A 14,570-nucleotide genomic window follows, 5' to 3' on the forward strand; every position below is an offset into this window, starting at 1 on the left:
AATAAATGAAACTGTAATAGCTGGCTGTGGGCTCTGTAATATCCTCCCAGTGACATCACGATATTGATGTCCCACAACTATCACAAATATTGACGTGGGAAAGAGCCACATGTTTACACCTTTCAGTGTGGAACTGACACTGGCTGTGGGTAATTTCCAGCTGAAGAGTTTAAGTTTCACAGAATTACTCTGAAGGTTCTAACTTGTTCCTTCCTTGTGGTGAAGTAGTACTCCCTGGGCCCATAAACATCTATTCATGTCCTGCAGTCATGCATCCCCTAAACAGATCCTATCCTGGAATGCCTGTCTTGATTCATTTTCCAATCAACCATATTCTTACTAATTGAAAATAATGGCTCTGGCATTACCTACTATATAATTGCATCTTTGCTACTCTTTTTTAAGTCAGCTGCTTCACAAATTAGCGGAGAATAACCAGCAAGAAATTAAAGATATTATAATCTCTTATCTCTGGGAAAATAAAGAATACTAAAAAAAAGGATTTTTCTGAGTGGCAACTTAAATGACCAAGTCAGTTTTCCTTCTCTTACTTGTCTATTAATCTGCCAAGAAGTCACAAAGTTCAGAAGTAAGAACATGCTGGATCAACACATTTTTTGTCCCTTTATTTCATCCTCTTTCCAACAAGCACCCTCTAATTCACATGGAACTTTTTAGCAAACTCTAATTTTATTATTTTCTAACACATTCCCAGTGATTTTTGCAAGGCTCACTCCCTAGAGAAATAACCTCTGGAAGATAAGCCCTTGGTGGACCTCTCCTTATAAAGGATTCCCCAAATTGTCCAGTGGGAAGAGAATGCTATTTGAAATAAATTGCAGAAATAAACTTCTTTATGGATCAGAGAGGCTTCCAGAGAACACATGGCCAACACTGCCCTGCAGCAAGTTCAGTTTACTTGAAACTTCTCTGCTCCACAGCTCATGCTCTCACAAGAACGACTCACAAGGATTCACCACCTTCCATGACAGTGCACCAAAAGAACTCTGCCAAAGTCATTTTCCTTGGAATGAAAAATATCTAAGGAGAGACAGTGCTTTCTCCCTTCTTTCTGTTCCTTGCTCCTTTCTAAGCCACCACCTTCCTCTCTCCAATGCCAAAGCAATGCATTGTATGTAGTGTGGTTCAGCACAGCATTTTTTTCCCCCGTATTTTGGCTTGTGGGTTTTTTTTGTAGTCCACAAGACAGCCTAATGAGGGAAAGGCCCACATGAAAGAAAACCCAAAAGACTAAAATAATGAGTCTGGCTCAGAAGGACAAGAAACATTTTTACACATCACAGCCAGCTTGCTAGCCTTTGTGCAATGGCCTAAGTTGTGATATATGATTGATTCATTTGTTTTTCTACTCATTTGCATTTCATATTACAAGACAATTAAAAAAAATTTGAAAAAAACCACTAATTTACTTCATAACAGATTTGCAGAAGACTTAATAAGCTCTTATTTTGTGCAGAAATCCAAACACTGTCTTATTAAACAACACTGCTTGTTGAAGAGAAAATGCTTCAAACTCTTAGACCTAAGACAGACACGCAAATCTTAAAATACTCCATCTTGAGCCCAGTTCTCCTGTTATCCTGCACTGAACTGCATGCAGAATCACGCTAGCTGAGGAGCATTTTTAACAGGCTTCGAAGGCCGGGAAATGCTCTGCATGTTTCGTGTTTTACACGGAGCATCTGCGAGCGCCTGAGTCAGCGAGCGCCGGGCAGGCTCAGTGTCAGACCGCCCTCTCACGGCAACGCCGGGGCAGGAGCTGCGCCCGCTGCCGCTGCCCCAGGCTACGAGAAAGATGTCAGAGACCGTCTCTTATCCCCAACACATGTAGGCATCAGCACATGCAACCAGGACCTTCCAAATTTCAAGCTGGAAGCAGTTTTTTATGCTCCGGCTTCTCTGCGAAAATGACCAAAGCATCGCTTTATCATCGCGCTGGAGTTTTGCTGCTTTTTGTCCTTGCACTCAGCAGAATTTGGCACTGGGATTGGATTCTCCATCCTTCCTTCTGTACTCTGAGTCTTGTAAATTCTGGCGTCATTAACAGCCTTGTAGCTATCATGGCTCGAAGCAGCCCTCTAGGGCACTGCAACAGAACAGTGCACAGAGTATCTTACCTGCTTTCATCTACTCTTTATCTCTTACATTCCCACCTTATCCCAGTCACATCTATCAGGGAGGACTAATACAGAATTAATTCTGTAACAGAAAACAGCACTACTGGACCAGTATAAAAAAGATTGCAATTCAGTGCAGAATCTGTATCTTCAGCTGCACGTTAAAGAACATCATGTCTTTCACACATTCCTGGAAGAAAACTACACAATTCAATCACTTTTTCTCCATGTTGGGATTTAAGTTCTAGAATATTGAAAACATATCAGCATTGCTTTGAAACAGTAATAGAGAGGTATGTCACAGTTGTTTTGTTGCTTGTTGTATAGAAAACACATTACACAGATGCTAAAACATCACACAGAGGATAAAGGATGTCACACAGAGGATTGGACAGTAGCTGCATCTGCAACTTCAAGAGATGAACAGAAATACACCTAATTTTTCATGAGGACACCAAGCAGCCAATTCTTTTGGGACAAAATGTAGTACAAAACTAGGCTCAGGAAACTGTAATTGATGCCTGAGTGAGGTAGGAATTATTATAATCATCTTCTCATACTATTATTTAACATACAATACCTGTTCTGAAATGCTGCACCATGCTTGAATTGCTCACCATTTTGAAGGTTTACACTTACAAAGAAGCTAAACTGACAGCACCTAGCCCATAAATGAAGTCATATCCTTATGAAACCCACTACAAAGTCAGACAATGTACTCCAAGGGAAATATATGTATTTCAATTTGTTCCTGTAAAGCAGGATGGGCTGGCAACTACACAACCAGAAGTCCAAAATATTTCCATCCCTGCTGCATGTGGATGAGTATGGAAAAAACCTCAGGGTTCACAGTACTTAGAATATGAAGGTTTGAGTATTAATTTTACAGTAAAAAGGATTTCTTTTGCACTGCTATTGCAATACTTGGCTGATGGATGATGTTTTGCTGGGAAGGGAAGGGAAGGGAAGGGAAGGGAAGGGAAGGGAAGGGAAGGGAAGGGAAAGGGGCTTACCTTGTGTTGTCCCGTCCAGTCCCATGAGACATTTCATTGCCCTGATGATTTGCTCTGCTACGGGGGGACACATGGATGTGGCGTACACAGCACTATGAGAATGAGTTCGTAAAAAGTCCACAAGGTCCTTACACAAGCAAAACAGAGCATGAATGAGCTTTGAGCTGGCCAAACAGCAGACCTCAGACCTCCCTCTTAACTACTGCAGGAGTGGGAATGTGCAGAAGGAGGAGGACATTTCACCAGCTACTGCATTGCATTCTTGACTGCCACTGTTAATACATGGCCTGAAGAAACATCAGGCAGGTCCAAATGCTTTACCATATAAGTGGGACAATTACAGCTGAAACAAAAGTCTGGAATAGAATAATATTTACTTCTGTGCTCAGACTTATTATAAAGGAGCCAAAATAATTTCAAGACCAATGAACAGCCGCACTTAAAATAATGCTGCTCAGTTCCCCTCTGGTAATGAAACAAAGGCTATATGACATCAGTATAGGTTCTCTGCCACATAACTTAGCCCAGGAAAAGCAACCTCACTGAGATCTATCTTTGTCTATAAGCACATAAATTTTCAATCAAAACTTTCAATCAGTGTGGCAGGTACAGTCATGTCAGAGCTGGTATAATTGCTTTAACATTTCCTAAGAACACAATCTGTCCTCTTAGAAAAACCATTGATATACTGTAGGCATGTCTAAAACACCAGTAACTCTCCTGAATTCAGGCATGCAGTAGGAATTCTGATCTTACTAAGATCATGATTGTTATAAATATCTCCTAGTGCAAAATATCAGAGTAACAGTTACCACACTAAAAGGTGGTGTGAGTGTGTGAGTAAGTGAGTGTGTGTTAGTGAGAAAGGGATGAGGCCTACTTGAAAATTGACTTTGATAAAAAAATAAAATCAGAAAAGAAAATCCAGCGAGAGTAAGACAAATCACTACCAAAATGCTGTATGAGTCTACGCAGTAACTCCAGTGCTGAGGATAAAGATTTACCTAACCTTACACAGGTTGTGCATGGCCATATTGCAATTGTATTCCTAAGGGTTTGGTTAAAAGCTAAGAAGGCGTCTGGGCTCCAGCTGATGCAGAATAAACAGCAGCACTGTGAGTTTTTACCTACAGAAAGGAACATAAGTGGGTGAATGGGTGACCAGCCTTCCAAGGCTGAGAAGCCTGAGGCAATACTTAGTGATATACATAGGCGTGAAAAGAGTGACTTGTTTTCACTCAAAAAAACCTCCCAAGGATTAGAGGATAAATTACATGGGACTTTGCTTTTCACAGGTCTAATCTTTCTATACTTTCTAGCTACATTACCCATCTTATTTTTGGTAAGAAATAAATGTACAGATACAAATTCAGGAAGCCAAGGAAACAAAGAAAATTGATTCTCGATCTATTATGACACTTGGTTTTAAGATCTCCAGGGGCAAACCCAAAAAAGACAGTAAGAAATACACAGTTTATACTTTCTTATAGCCCTTTTATTCTACTGTAGGGCTATCCTTATTAATGTTATCCTGACAACAACCATATGGGCTGAATAAACAGGCTTCCCACTCATTCAGCAGACTGCTTAAAAAACACATTCAGCTGGGTATGAAAAGAGAAAATAATCAGCAGCCATTTGATCTCTCTGTCAAGCAACAAAACCAATGACATTTCACAATGGTGCTGATTATGCTTTCTCTTCTAGACCCCCAGTTAAAGCAAGCTCAGCTCTACTTTTTGTTGACATCTGTTGTTGGCAAGAGATTGTTTTGTTAATGTATGCGGAGCAACTGAGGACACAGAATTTACTATTGCAAAAGGCCCCCAGTAACCTCTTTCTCCATTCTCCTAAAAAATGCAACTATGTCAATTCACAACTCTTTAGGAATTTTATTATCAGTGGATGAAACTGTGGTTTCAATCTCTCAATATTGCTTCACATACTGTTTACAAATGTGAAACAAAGTAATGAGCAATCCACATGCAAATTAATGTAGGGAAGTATATTAGCCAACCACAACATGTCCAAACATTTCCAAGACAAACAACAACCATCTGAGTGGCACAGAATAATCCAACTCAAGCAAATTACATAATATGAACATGAGAAAAAAATAAGAAAGTTTGACTGTTTGATGTACATTTGGGATCCAAGCAAAAATGATGCTAACTTTAGAACAGTGCTTGCATTAAGCAGTCTGTTCAAAAAGATACTGAAAAATATCATACATCATACAAAAGCAGTTTGCACACCCTTGATGTGAAATTGTTTATGATTTCCTCCTACCTTTTTGCCAGCTATGTATCCTCCAGCTGCACCAAAGCTCTTTGTGAACGTTCCCATTAATACATCAACGTCATTGGGACTCATCCCGAAGTATTCCACAACTCCTCGGCCCGTTGCTCCCACTGCACCAATGCTGTGAGCTTCATCCAAGTAGAGGTATGCTTTGTATTTGTTCTTCAGGGAGACTATCTCCGGCAGGCGCACGATGGACCCTTCCATGCTGCTCATGGAGAGAATCAGGGGTGAGCAACAAAAATCCCTGTACTCTTTCCCATACTGGCAGGAAATATAGCCATTGATTGCCTTAGTCCACCAAAGTTCTTCTGGAATCTCAATTTTTACTTACAAGCCAAAAAAACCCCCCAAATTCGCAACCCATTCCCACTTGCAGATGAGTATACAAAAGAGTTAAATGGTTTTAGAATTCAAACACTGAAAACCAGTCAAAAAGTCTTTGGATGTTTGTAAATTGTCAACGTGTCAGAGGAGAGAAGGAAAGGCGTAAAGCAAGGCGGAGATACTTACCGTAAGCAGCACACTACAGTTCAGTTCCACAAAACAAATATTATAAAGAACAGCTAAAATTCAGTCTGGTCCTTGCTTACTTCATTGTCAGCTACTGTGGCAATATTTGGGCATTACAGCTCTAGAGCAAATTCATCTGGTGCAGAGGAGTTGGGTCCAACATACACTGGAGATGGGCCATGTGAAACCCACAGCTGGTGCCATAAACTCTAAGCATTCCAAGTCTTCACAGAATCAGGGATTAAAACAGGCAGCTGAAATCCAGTCTTGCCAATTTTTGCTTCGATATGAACTTTTTAGGAACTGTAGCCTGCTACCTAGTAATCAAAAGTAAAAAAAGTTTCCATTCCTTTTCTTTTTACTTTCTTACAGCCATGCATAAAAACAAAATATCCAGAACTGGCACAAGTTGCCCAGAGAAGCTGTGGATACCTATACCTGGCAGTGCTCTAGGCCAGGCTGGATGTGGCTCTGAGCAACCTGGTTTAGTGGAAGATGTCCCTGTCCATGACAGGGGGTGTTGGAACAAGATGGGCTTTCAGGTCCCTTCCAACCCAGACCATTCCATGATTCTATGATTAATGGTGTACTGAGATTTATAGAAAGGGGAAGAGATGATCTTTTGCACTGTTGGTGGTCATGTCAGTAAATGGGAAGACACAGAGGAGGTGTCCAGCAAAATGAAAGCACAGGGAGATAAATAAGAAAAGCTTTCTGATCCCATAAAGATGGCATTTGCAAAGTATTGCTGTGAAGACTTGTGTCTCGAAAACGTTTGTGAGATGACCACAGCTATGCTTTGATATGCTCAGATGAACTCAGTATTCATTTCATAATGAGTTAATCATGTTCTCCTCCACTAGCTCTACTAAGCAGGTCTTTAAAGGCTGAAAACTTCTTATCAAACACAAATTCAGTGTCCTGTGTGGCAGGAAAATCAGGGCTCTGTGGCTAAGGCCCACAGCTAAGGTGTATCCGCCTGCAAATGCAATGAGTTTCAGATGACCAAAAACATGGACTTTGGTCCCAAATAGCAAGTACAAAAGGGAAGTGCAATCAACAGTGCCTTGGAAATTTTTGGATCCTGGACCAATGGCTTTCACAGGCTGCTTTGTTGCCACTTGTACTGTGCAGCTGGCAGTCTGGCACCAGAAAAGGAGTACAATGTGTTTTTAGCACTCGGGAAATTTCTCACAATTTTAGTCCTTCTTCATCCTTTGGTCTCCTGACTAAACTTGGAAACTGGTCTCCAGTGTTGCAGGAGACCTGCTCAAAGACAAGTCTCCATTAGTGTAACAGCATGGGGGAGAGCCATGGACAAGGGTTGCCTGTGCTGTTCACACTGGGAGGTTCAGAGAGCCTGGCTGTGTGTGCCTGGAGGCATATTTTTGGCTGTTGCTGACTGCTGGCAAATCATGTCCTTCTGTCTTGCCCAGCCATCAAAGAGGCAGCTGTAGGACTGTGTGTTGGCACCACGGTCCCTTGCAGCAAAGAAGGGTGGGCTTGTACTGCAATCTCCTGAGGACTGGGCTTTTTCACTTTTCCCAAACGGCACTTGGCAGCTGGGGGAGAAGCAATTTAAACCACCACAGCTATTTTCCTACTGAATACAAGGGCAGGGCCTACAGTCCTCACATAGCCCAGAGTCAAAGCATCAGTCAGCTATAATGGCACTGCGGCACTGGATGTGCTTGGACATGCACCATTGTATGTGCTGGGCTTGGCAGCTTTCAGCGGTGTCTGGTGGGTCTGCAGGGACAGAGAGCCAAGGAGCAAACTGCAATCTGCACACTGCCATCCCACCCTCCACCTTCCTGAATGCTTGGGCACAACAGCCAGGCACAGAAGGACAATAATAGTTTTTCCACATTTATATGGTCGTCATTAGGCTTGGTGGCTAATGGAGATTCAAGCAGAAGAGACAGCATTTAACTTCAAAAAGAGTAAAAAGGGGTAAATTAAAAATGCTGGGTATTTGTGTAACGGAAGGAAAGTTGTGCTGAATCCCAGAATACATGAAGCTGGTACATGGCTGATGCAAGATTTAACCATCTAGAAGATTTAATGAAAACCTTTCTTTCTCATATGAGTAGGAGATTTCCCTTGGAACTCTAAGCTGCTTAGCAAAACAAGGCACTTGTATTCAGTTTCAGTTTTGATCTACTGCTCGTGAAAGATGCTGGCTGACATAAATGCAATAGTTGACAGAGGTCCTAATGTGGCCTTGAAGCATCCATGGAACAGATAAAGTGCTGCTGGAGTTATGTATATGTTCTGTGCAGCCATTGCAACAGGTCTCAGCCATCCTGATGACAGAGATGAGAAGTGTTTTGCTGCCAGCTCTGGTCTTGGTCTCTCTTGTCTCTCTTTTGACCCTGGGAGATGGTTAGTGATATGCACACCACTCTCTCTCAAATTGCTTTAAGATAAAGCTTCACATAACCCCTTTAGTAGCCCAGATGCAAAGTCTACTAAATCCTCCAGTAAATGTTTATATCAAGTGAGCCTAAACCAAAGAGCCAGAAGTGAACTGTACTGGTTCTGCCTCACTCTGACTGAGTCTCTTAGCTTTGTGTACAAATGTATTGATCTGTTTCCAGATCTGCTCAAGCACACAGGGCACATAAAAAACCCCCAGATGCAGATGAACTGTAGCTGGCTCTGCCCAGGCCAGGTGTTCTCATTACATGGTATGACATCTCATCTTGTAGCACAAACTCCTAGCTTGCTGGCAGGGATGGAAAGCTTCCAGATTGCAGCTGACCCTCATCTCCCTTGTGTGGTGGACAGGCACAAAAACTTGGGTCAGTACACACTCATTTTGAACATGCTTCCAGAAGTGAGGAGATAATCCTAAATTTTTAGAACACTCCAGTTTGGAACCTGACTCAGTCTCCACCAAAGCACTGATGTTCTTCCTGATGCAGATGTTGAATTGTGGATCCAGGTGTTTTGAGAGACAGGAGGTGTGTGCTTGGATTGGTCACTTCACTTGGAATACAGACTGGCCCTTGACACGATATTGATGGGGTTTTTTGGCCAGTTACATCTTGAAACTTCTTGGGAAAAGAGCTATTCCACCTCTTATCTACTTAATCTCTAAACATGCCCTAGAGTACCACTATCTTTTCAACATTTGAAGAGTTTATCTGTTCCCCTTTCAGGCCAGTTTGTAATTGGGAAAAATTCCTCCTTTCCTGGCCTGCTACTCACAAGACATATACATTCCTCTTTAAGAGTTACTTTAAGTACTGTTTTCTTACATAAACTTTGTACATTCATACAACAATCTCTGTTTTGTAGTTTAGAGTAATAATTTTAAGGAAATTGTTCAACTCTCCCCTCAAAAACAACTCCATTTCAACACTGAAATTATAGAAATTTTAACCTTTAATGCTGGTCCTTGGCCAAAGACATTAAATGTTACCTCATTTTTTTTCTGGAAGTCCATCACTTAATCCCAGGAAATAAAAAACAAAAAAAAACCCTGCTAAATTTCCTACACTATTGGCATTGAATCCCAAGGAACTTCTACAGCACCTGAAAAGGCATTGGACAATATCTAACTGACCAGAGCTATTTTCTTAGCTGGAAGGGAAAATACACAAATTAAATTAAAAGTAAGGAACAAACAAATGAAAACCAATCTGTTTTGATCAATTTCTGATTCTCCATAACTTCTGCCCTGAGCCTTGGCCTACCTGACTCCTAAGCAAACATGCATGGAAGAGAGCAGAAGCCTACCACAAACCATGTAAGAACACAGTAACTGATTAATCCTGAACTGGAAATGGTAGAAGCCAAGGAAAACATTAGCTGGAATACAAATAATAAAAATATTATTTAGCAAGTCAGTTTAACTTGTGCCCTGGTTACTGCCAAAACTACTTCATGCTTTTTGGAGTCAAGATTGATGGCTAGATGGTCTCCCTCAGTTTGGAACACAGACTGAATATATTTGCTCCTAGGCTGGTCCAAGTTAAAAACCAGCTTTCACTGGGAGTTACATTTACTTTTGACGATTTTTTTTTCTTTTTAAGATAATAGAGACATTAAAAAGCAAACAAAAACATACCTAATGCTATTTATTTGACATGTAGTTTGAGTGCTTCCCAAGTCAAGGGCCAATTTTGCCTTAAGTTGCCTTAACCAAGCAAAATCTGTGGTTTATGGTTCCAAACACAAGTCTGATTTCCAGAAATGCTCATGTTGGCTAACAATGACCCTTTTCAAATTTTGCCAGCTGGTAAGTGTAAACACTTTAAGATACTCCTAATGGAAACAGAAGGCAAATTTCTTTCCATACCATAAACTTCATCATACTAAGACTATGGCGTCCCATATAACAGTATTTTTTTAAAGCAGGAAAGCTTAGTGTTTTCTTTTACTTCTCTGGAAAAAGCATTTCTGTAAAAATTTGCCAGGCCAAACTTGCAAATCAAGATATTTTAACTTGGAGAATGGCTCTGACCAAGTTATTTAAATTCTACATTTGCTGTCCCTGAAGCATAACTTAAGGAAAAAAAAATAAAAAGTGGTAGTAACTATTGTAAGAAGAATACATTAACTGCACTCTAACTCCTCTTAAACCCTCTTGATGAATGTTAATTTGACATTTGGCAAACCTTCAAGAAAACTATCATTAGCCAATATGGGGCTGGAAAATTTTAGTCTTTCAAAAACCTGGGCCAAGAAAGGAAAGAACATACGAAAAGAGTAAGAGCATTTCTACTCCATCCTTCTCCAGCTTTCTTTTTCTTCTTTTAATTTTTGCATATGAAATGTTCTTAGCTACCAACAGGCTCAGAGTACCTGTGCTGTGAGCCTGCTCCTGGCAATGCCACATGTCCCAAAGGCTGGAAGCGGTGGCAGGGACACGGCACGGTGGCACATTATGGCATTCACCCTCAAGCCACAGCAGATTTGCTTTACAACCAAACCACACTCTCCAATTTCTGATCTGCTTAGACTGTGAAAACAACTAACTAACTAACTAACTAACTAACTAACCAACCAACCTAGCTAGTGCTAGGGACAGTTTCCAATAAGAGACTATTAGAGACCTGAGCTTTGTTCTTTCAGGACCTTAGGCCTTTCAGAAGCATAGGCACTCAGGGCATGAGTGGTCTTAACATTATTTAGCCTTTATGGAGCTGAAGGAACTTTATGGTTCCTTTAAGTAGGTATTCTGAGGTTTAAGGTGCTTTTATTTGGCATTCCAACAGAAGGTTTTTGAATTCTGGCAAATAAAAGATAATTTGAGAATGAACTGTAAAAATATAGGAAAAGAAAACTCTACACCAAACATAAATCTGGAAATACAGTTACAAGTTAGTATAGTTAAATAGCTAACAATGGGTTTGTTCCATTTCTTGGACTGATCCACACCTCTGTGTTACCAGTCTACCTTCTTCCCTAGTGATCAATACTCAGGACAAAGGATTTAAAAGTGAACAAAGCTCAGCAGCTGGAGCCTTTTCTGCCAGCCATGTGACCCTTGGGAACATTTGTCAGTAAAATGTTGGTGGTCCACTTAATTTCTGTGTGATCAAAGCCCTTAAATCCAAGCTTTCTTTTAGTAGTGCCAAGCAATGCTTATTTGTAGTTTTGCTTTGTTTATTCTGGTTGAAAGGACATGTTCAGCCTGCTTTGGATCAGCTGATCTGCTGATCCTGTTTCACCTCTGAGTGACAGGTGTTTAGATAAGGACTGATTTGGTCTCGTTGCAGATGGAAAATGTTAGGCAAAAAGAAAGCACTGACAGCTAAGAAGTAGTGATGACATGAGATCCTAGAACATTTCTTACCAAAAAAAAAAGCTAATTGGCTAAGCTGTGCCAGCATTTTGCTGTAAAATGGCATAAGTGACTGCCCATTGAGACTGGCTGTATTTCAGCAACACATGATACAATCCCCACATATAGAGTTTTAATGTCACTTTGATGAACCCTGTCATGGCCTGTGAATGAGTGGTTCTGGTTTCCTTCTCTCTGGGGCAGGTATTGCTACTCCCCAAACCACCCTTGTCCTGCTCCCCCATCTCCTGTCATCACTGCAGTAGCCTTGCCTACATCCCTGCAAACCTTCTTTCTGTTCACATCCCTGCTTCTTCAGCCCTTCCCTTCTCCAACTCCTGCCCATGAGTGGCTCCCCCTCCATGAGCTCCCTGGCTGCCTTCTCCAGACTGGAGCAGTGGCCAGGATGAAGCCCAGGATGATGAGCCTGGCTGGTGCCACTGCTTTGCTGCTCAACTCCAGTGACTGTTTGCTTTTCTGGTTGGGCGTAAGGTGCACCACACTGTGTAGATATCTGACTTAGGTGCTCTATAATTACATTGTATTATTGAAGCTGCTATTATCAGATACATTCTCAAAGGCACTTCTCTCATTTGAACTCCTCCAGGGACTAGGGCTATGTTAAATACCCTACATAATTCTTTGAAAGCCAGTCTTTCAATTTTCCTGTTAAAGTGTGAGTCTATTAGATCCAGCACTAGTTACTAAAAAGGTGCTGATATCACTTAACCTAAGTTTAGCTTAAGATTTCAGCAGCTGGGCAAGAAGAGGGCATGCAGAGCTTAATCAATTCTGTGTAGATGTCTTTTGATCTGCCCACGTGTAACGAACAACTCCTACTCAGCAGAACTCCTCACCAACTATAGTTCCACAAACTTTATCACATCTGTCACAACATACATCACCTTACCTGTCTTGCTCTCAGTACATCTCCCACTCAACTGTGATTTGCTAAATCAACATTCAGAACAATGTACAGGATCTAGTTGTAGCTATAGGATACAAGGTTCAAGCTGTCATAATGGAAATCAACATATTCATGAGATCACAGAAAGTCAGTGCAACTTCCACGCTCATTAAGATTTCCCTCAGATACCTAGAGTCAGAGTTTGCCCCACTCAATTCATCATTCTGTCCTCAGAGATGATAGAATACTCATCTTTCTACCACACAGACATACCTGTAAATGCCCTCCACCAGGATGATAATTTTTCTCCATGCTCTGTGGGTGCGAGGCTGTCCATATATTATTGCATCTCTCAGCAGCTTCTCGAGGCTCTGCATATCTTTATTTAAAAATAAGGAAAAGGAGGAAGGAAAAACATTAACAGTTTTTTGTCAAGAACTTTCAATTCGGTGCTACTTTTCCTAGTCAGAAAAAGACAACATTAAAAAAAAAAAGGGTCCTAAAGATAAACTTCTTTTATTATTAGGCAAGACCTAACAATTTCTTTCATTAGTGTGAATGCAATTTAGTGACAAGAAGGGTTATAAAAAGCTTCCATTATTTACCTGATCTGGGAAACTTCTAGAAGTACTCAGCATACATTTGTATTTAAAGGCAAAAGGGAATCACTTTGCTTCAGTACTGAGGCTAATTGCCAGCAGTTCTGTGTAGGGGCTACTGATACTCATAATTTATCAAGGCTTCAGTTGTGAGTGTTGGTTCCTTTCCAACCACAAGCTCACAAACAACAAGCATTTCTTCAGCAAAGGCTTTGACAAGGCTGCATGAAGCACATAAGGATGGCAGCAAGAGAAGTCTTGGAAGGAAGGAAAGCAAGTGGAAGGTGGCTGATGAGAGAGGAAGAGGCAGATGGATACAAGCACATGGCATGGACACACACTGATCTGGTGCCCAAGTGCTTGGCACTGGCAGGACTTCAATATAAGGAGGCCTAGAACAAGGTTATGATCCTTAGCTGCTTCCTTAAGGGCTGAGTGTGGGTCATCAAAAATATCTTGAAGGAAAGCCATTGAAATTTTGAAGAAGATGGAAGAAACAAGAAAGTATACCACAAAAATCAGGGTCAGGCCAAATTTGACTTTCAATGCACCAGCATTCTGGAGTCGCCAAAGAATGGACACTCTTCAAAATGAATTATTTGGGTGCTTTTCAGGAATCTGGGTTGGCATTTCAGAATGTTTCCCAAGAACATCCTGTAGAGTCACATCACCCAAATAACACTACAGATCAGCTCAAACCATGGGCGGAGAAAATCAATGGCATTTTTCCACAATATAACCCCATTTGCTTCAGCAACACAACACAGTTGATACAACCTTCTACAATAGCACAAAGTTATTGAGTAAAATGAATTGTTCTGAGGAAAAAACCATAAAAACACACCTTAGAAATATTAATATTGGCCCATAGTTTGGTTTCTGTCCCAGGGGAATGGAGCCATCTGCACATTAATTGGCCATTGTGAGTAACCTGTGCCCTGAGAGAAGGCCAGGTTATGACCTGAACCCTTCCAGATCCTGATGCTTCACCTCTTCCTAGGAACATTCAGGGATGCTGGTGCAAGTTGAAGCTCTCAGTAACTAAGCTGCCACTCTGCACCTGACCTAGCAAGTCCCTGCTGTACTCTACAAAGCACAAAATAGGCATGGACAGTAACAGTTCCCCCTTGTTTCAGTGGTGCAGTGGCCTGAACACCTCAGTGAGCTCTGAGATGGAGAATGCTGCTAGGAATAATGCAATGCAGACAGCACACTTTCCACTAGATGGCAACCAAGGAAATGAAAGTTCTCTGGTGCTTTATATGGGAAAGTTCTAACCACGCTGAGAATTTGCAGCTGCTCACG

At 41.2% G+C, this 14,570-nt stretch overlaps 1 protein-coding gene across 3 annotated transcripts in view; it reads right to left on the reverse strand.

Annotated features, from left to right (window-relative positions):
• The window catches only part of SPTLC3 (serine palmitoyltransferase long chain base subunit 3), an 83,203-nt gene that overhangs the window by 11,760 nt on the left and 56,873 nt on the right, over positions 1-14,570 (reverse strand). For all 3 annotated transcript variants that reach the window (XM_054290329.1, XM_054290328.1, XM_054290330.1), the window contains 3 exons: positions 12,940-13,045; positions 5,441-5,660; positions 3,152-3,278 (listed from right to left, as the gene is read on the reverse strand). In XM_054290329.1, the coding sequence (XP_054146304.1) occupies positions 3,152-3,278; positions 5,441-5,660; positions 12,940-13,045 (453 nt within the window). The remainder of the gene's footprint in view (positions 1-3,151; positions 3,279-5,440; positions 5,661-12,939; positions 13,046-14,570) is intronic.

This window comes from Melozone crissalis, unplaced genomic scaffold, assembly GCF_028551555.1.
Source record: "Melozone crissalis strain CALT ecotype California unplaced genomic scaffold, PUWL_Pcris_2 ptg000081l_1, whole genome shotgun sequence".
Lineage (NCBI taxonomy): Eukaryota > Metazoa > Chordata > Aves > Passeriformes > Passerellidae > Melozone > Melozone crissalis.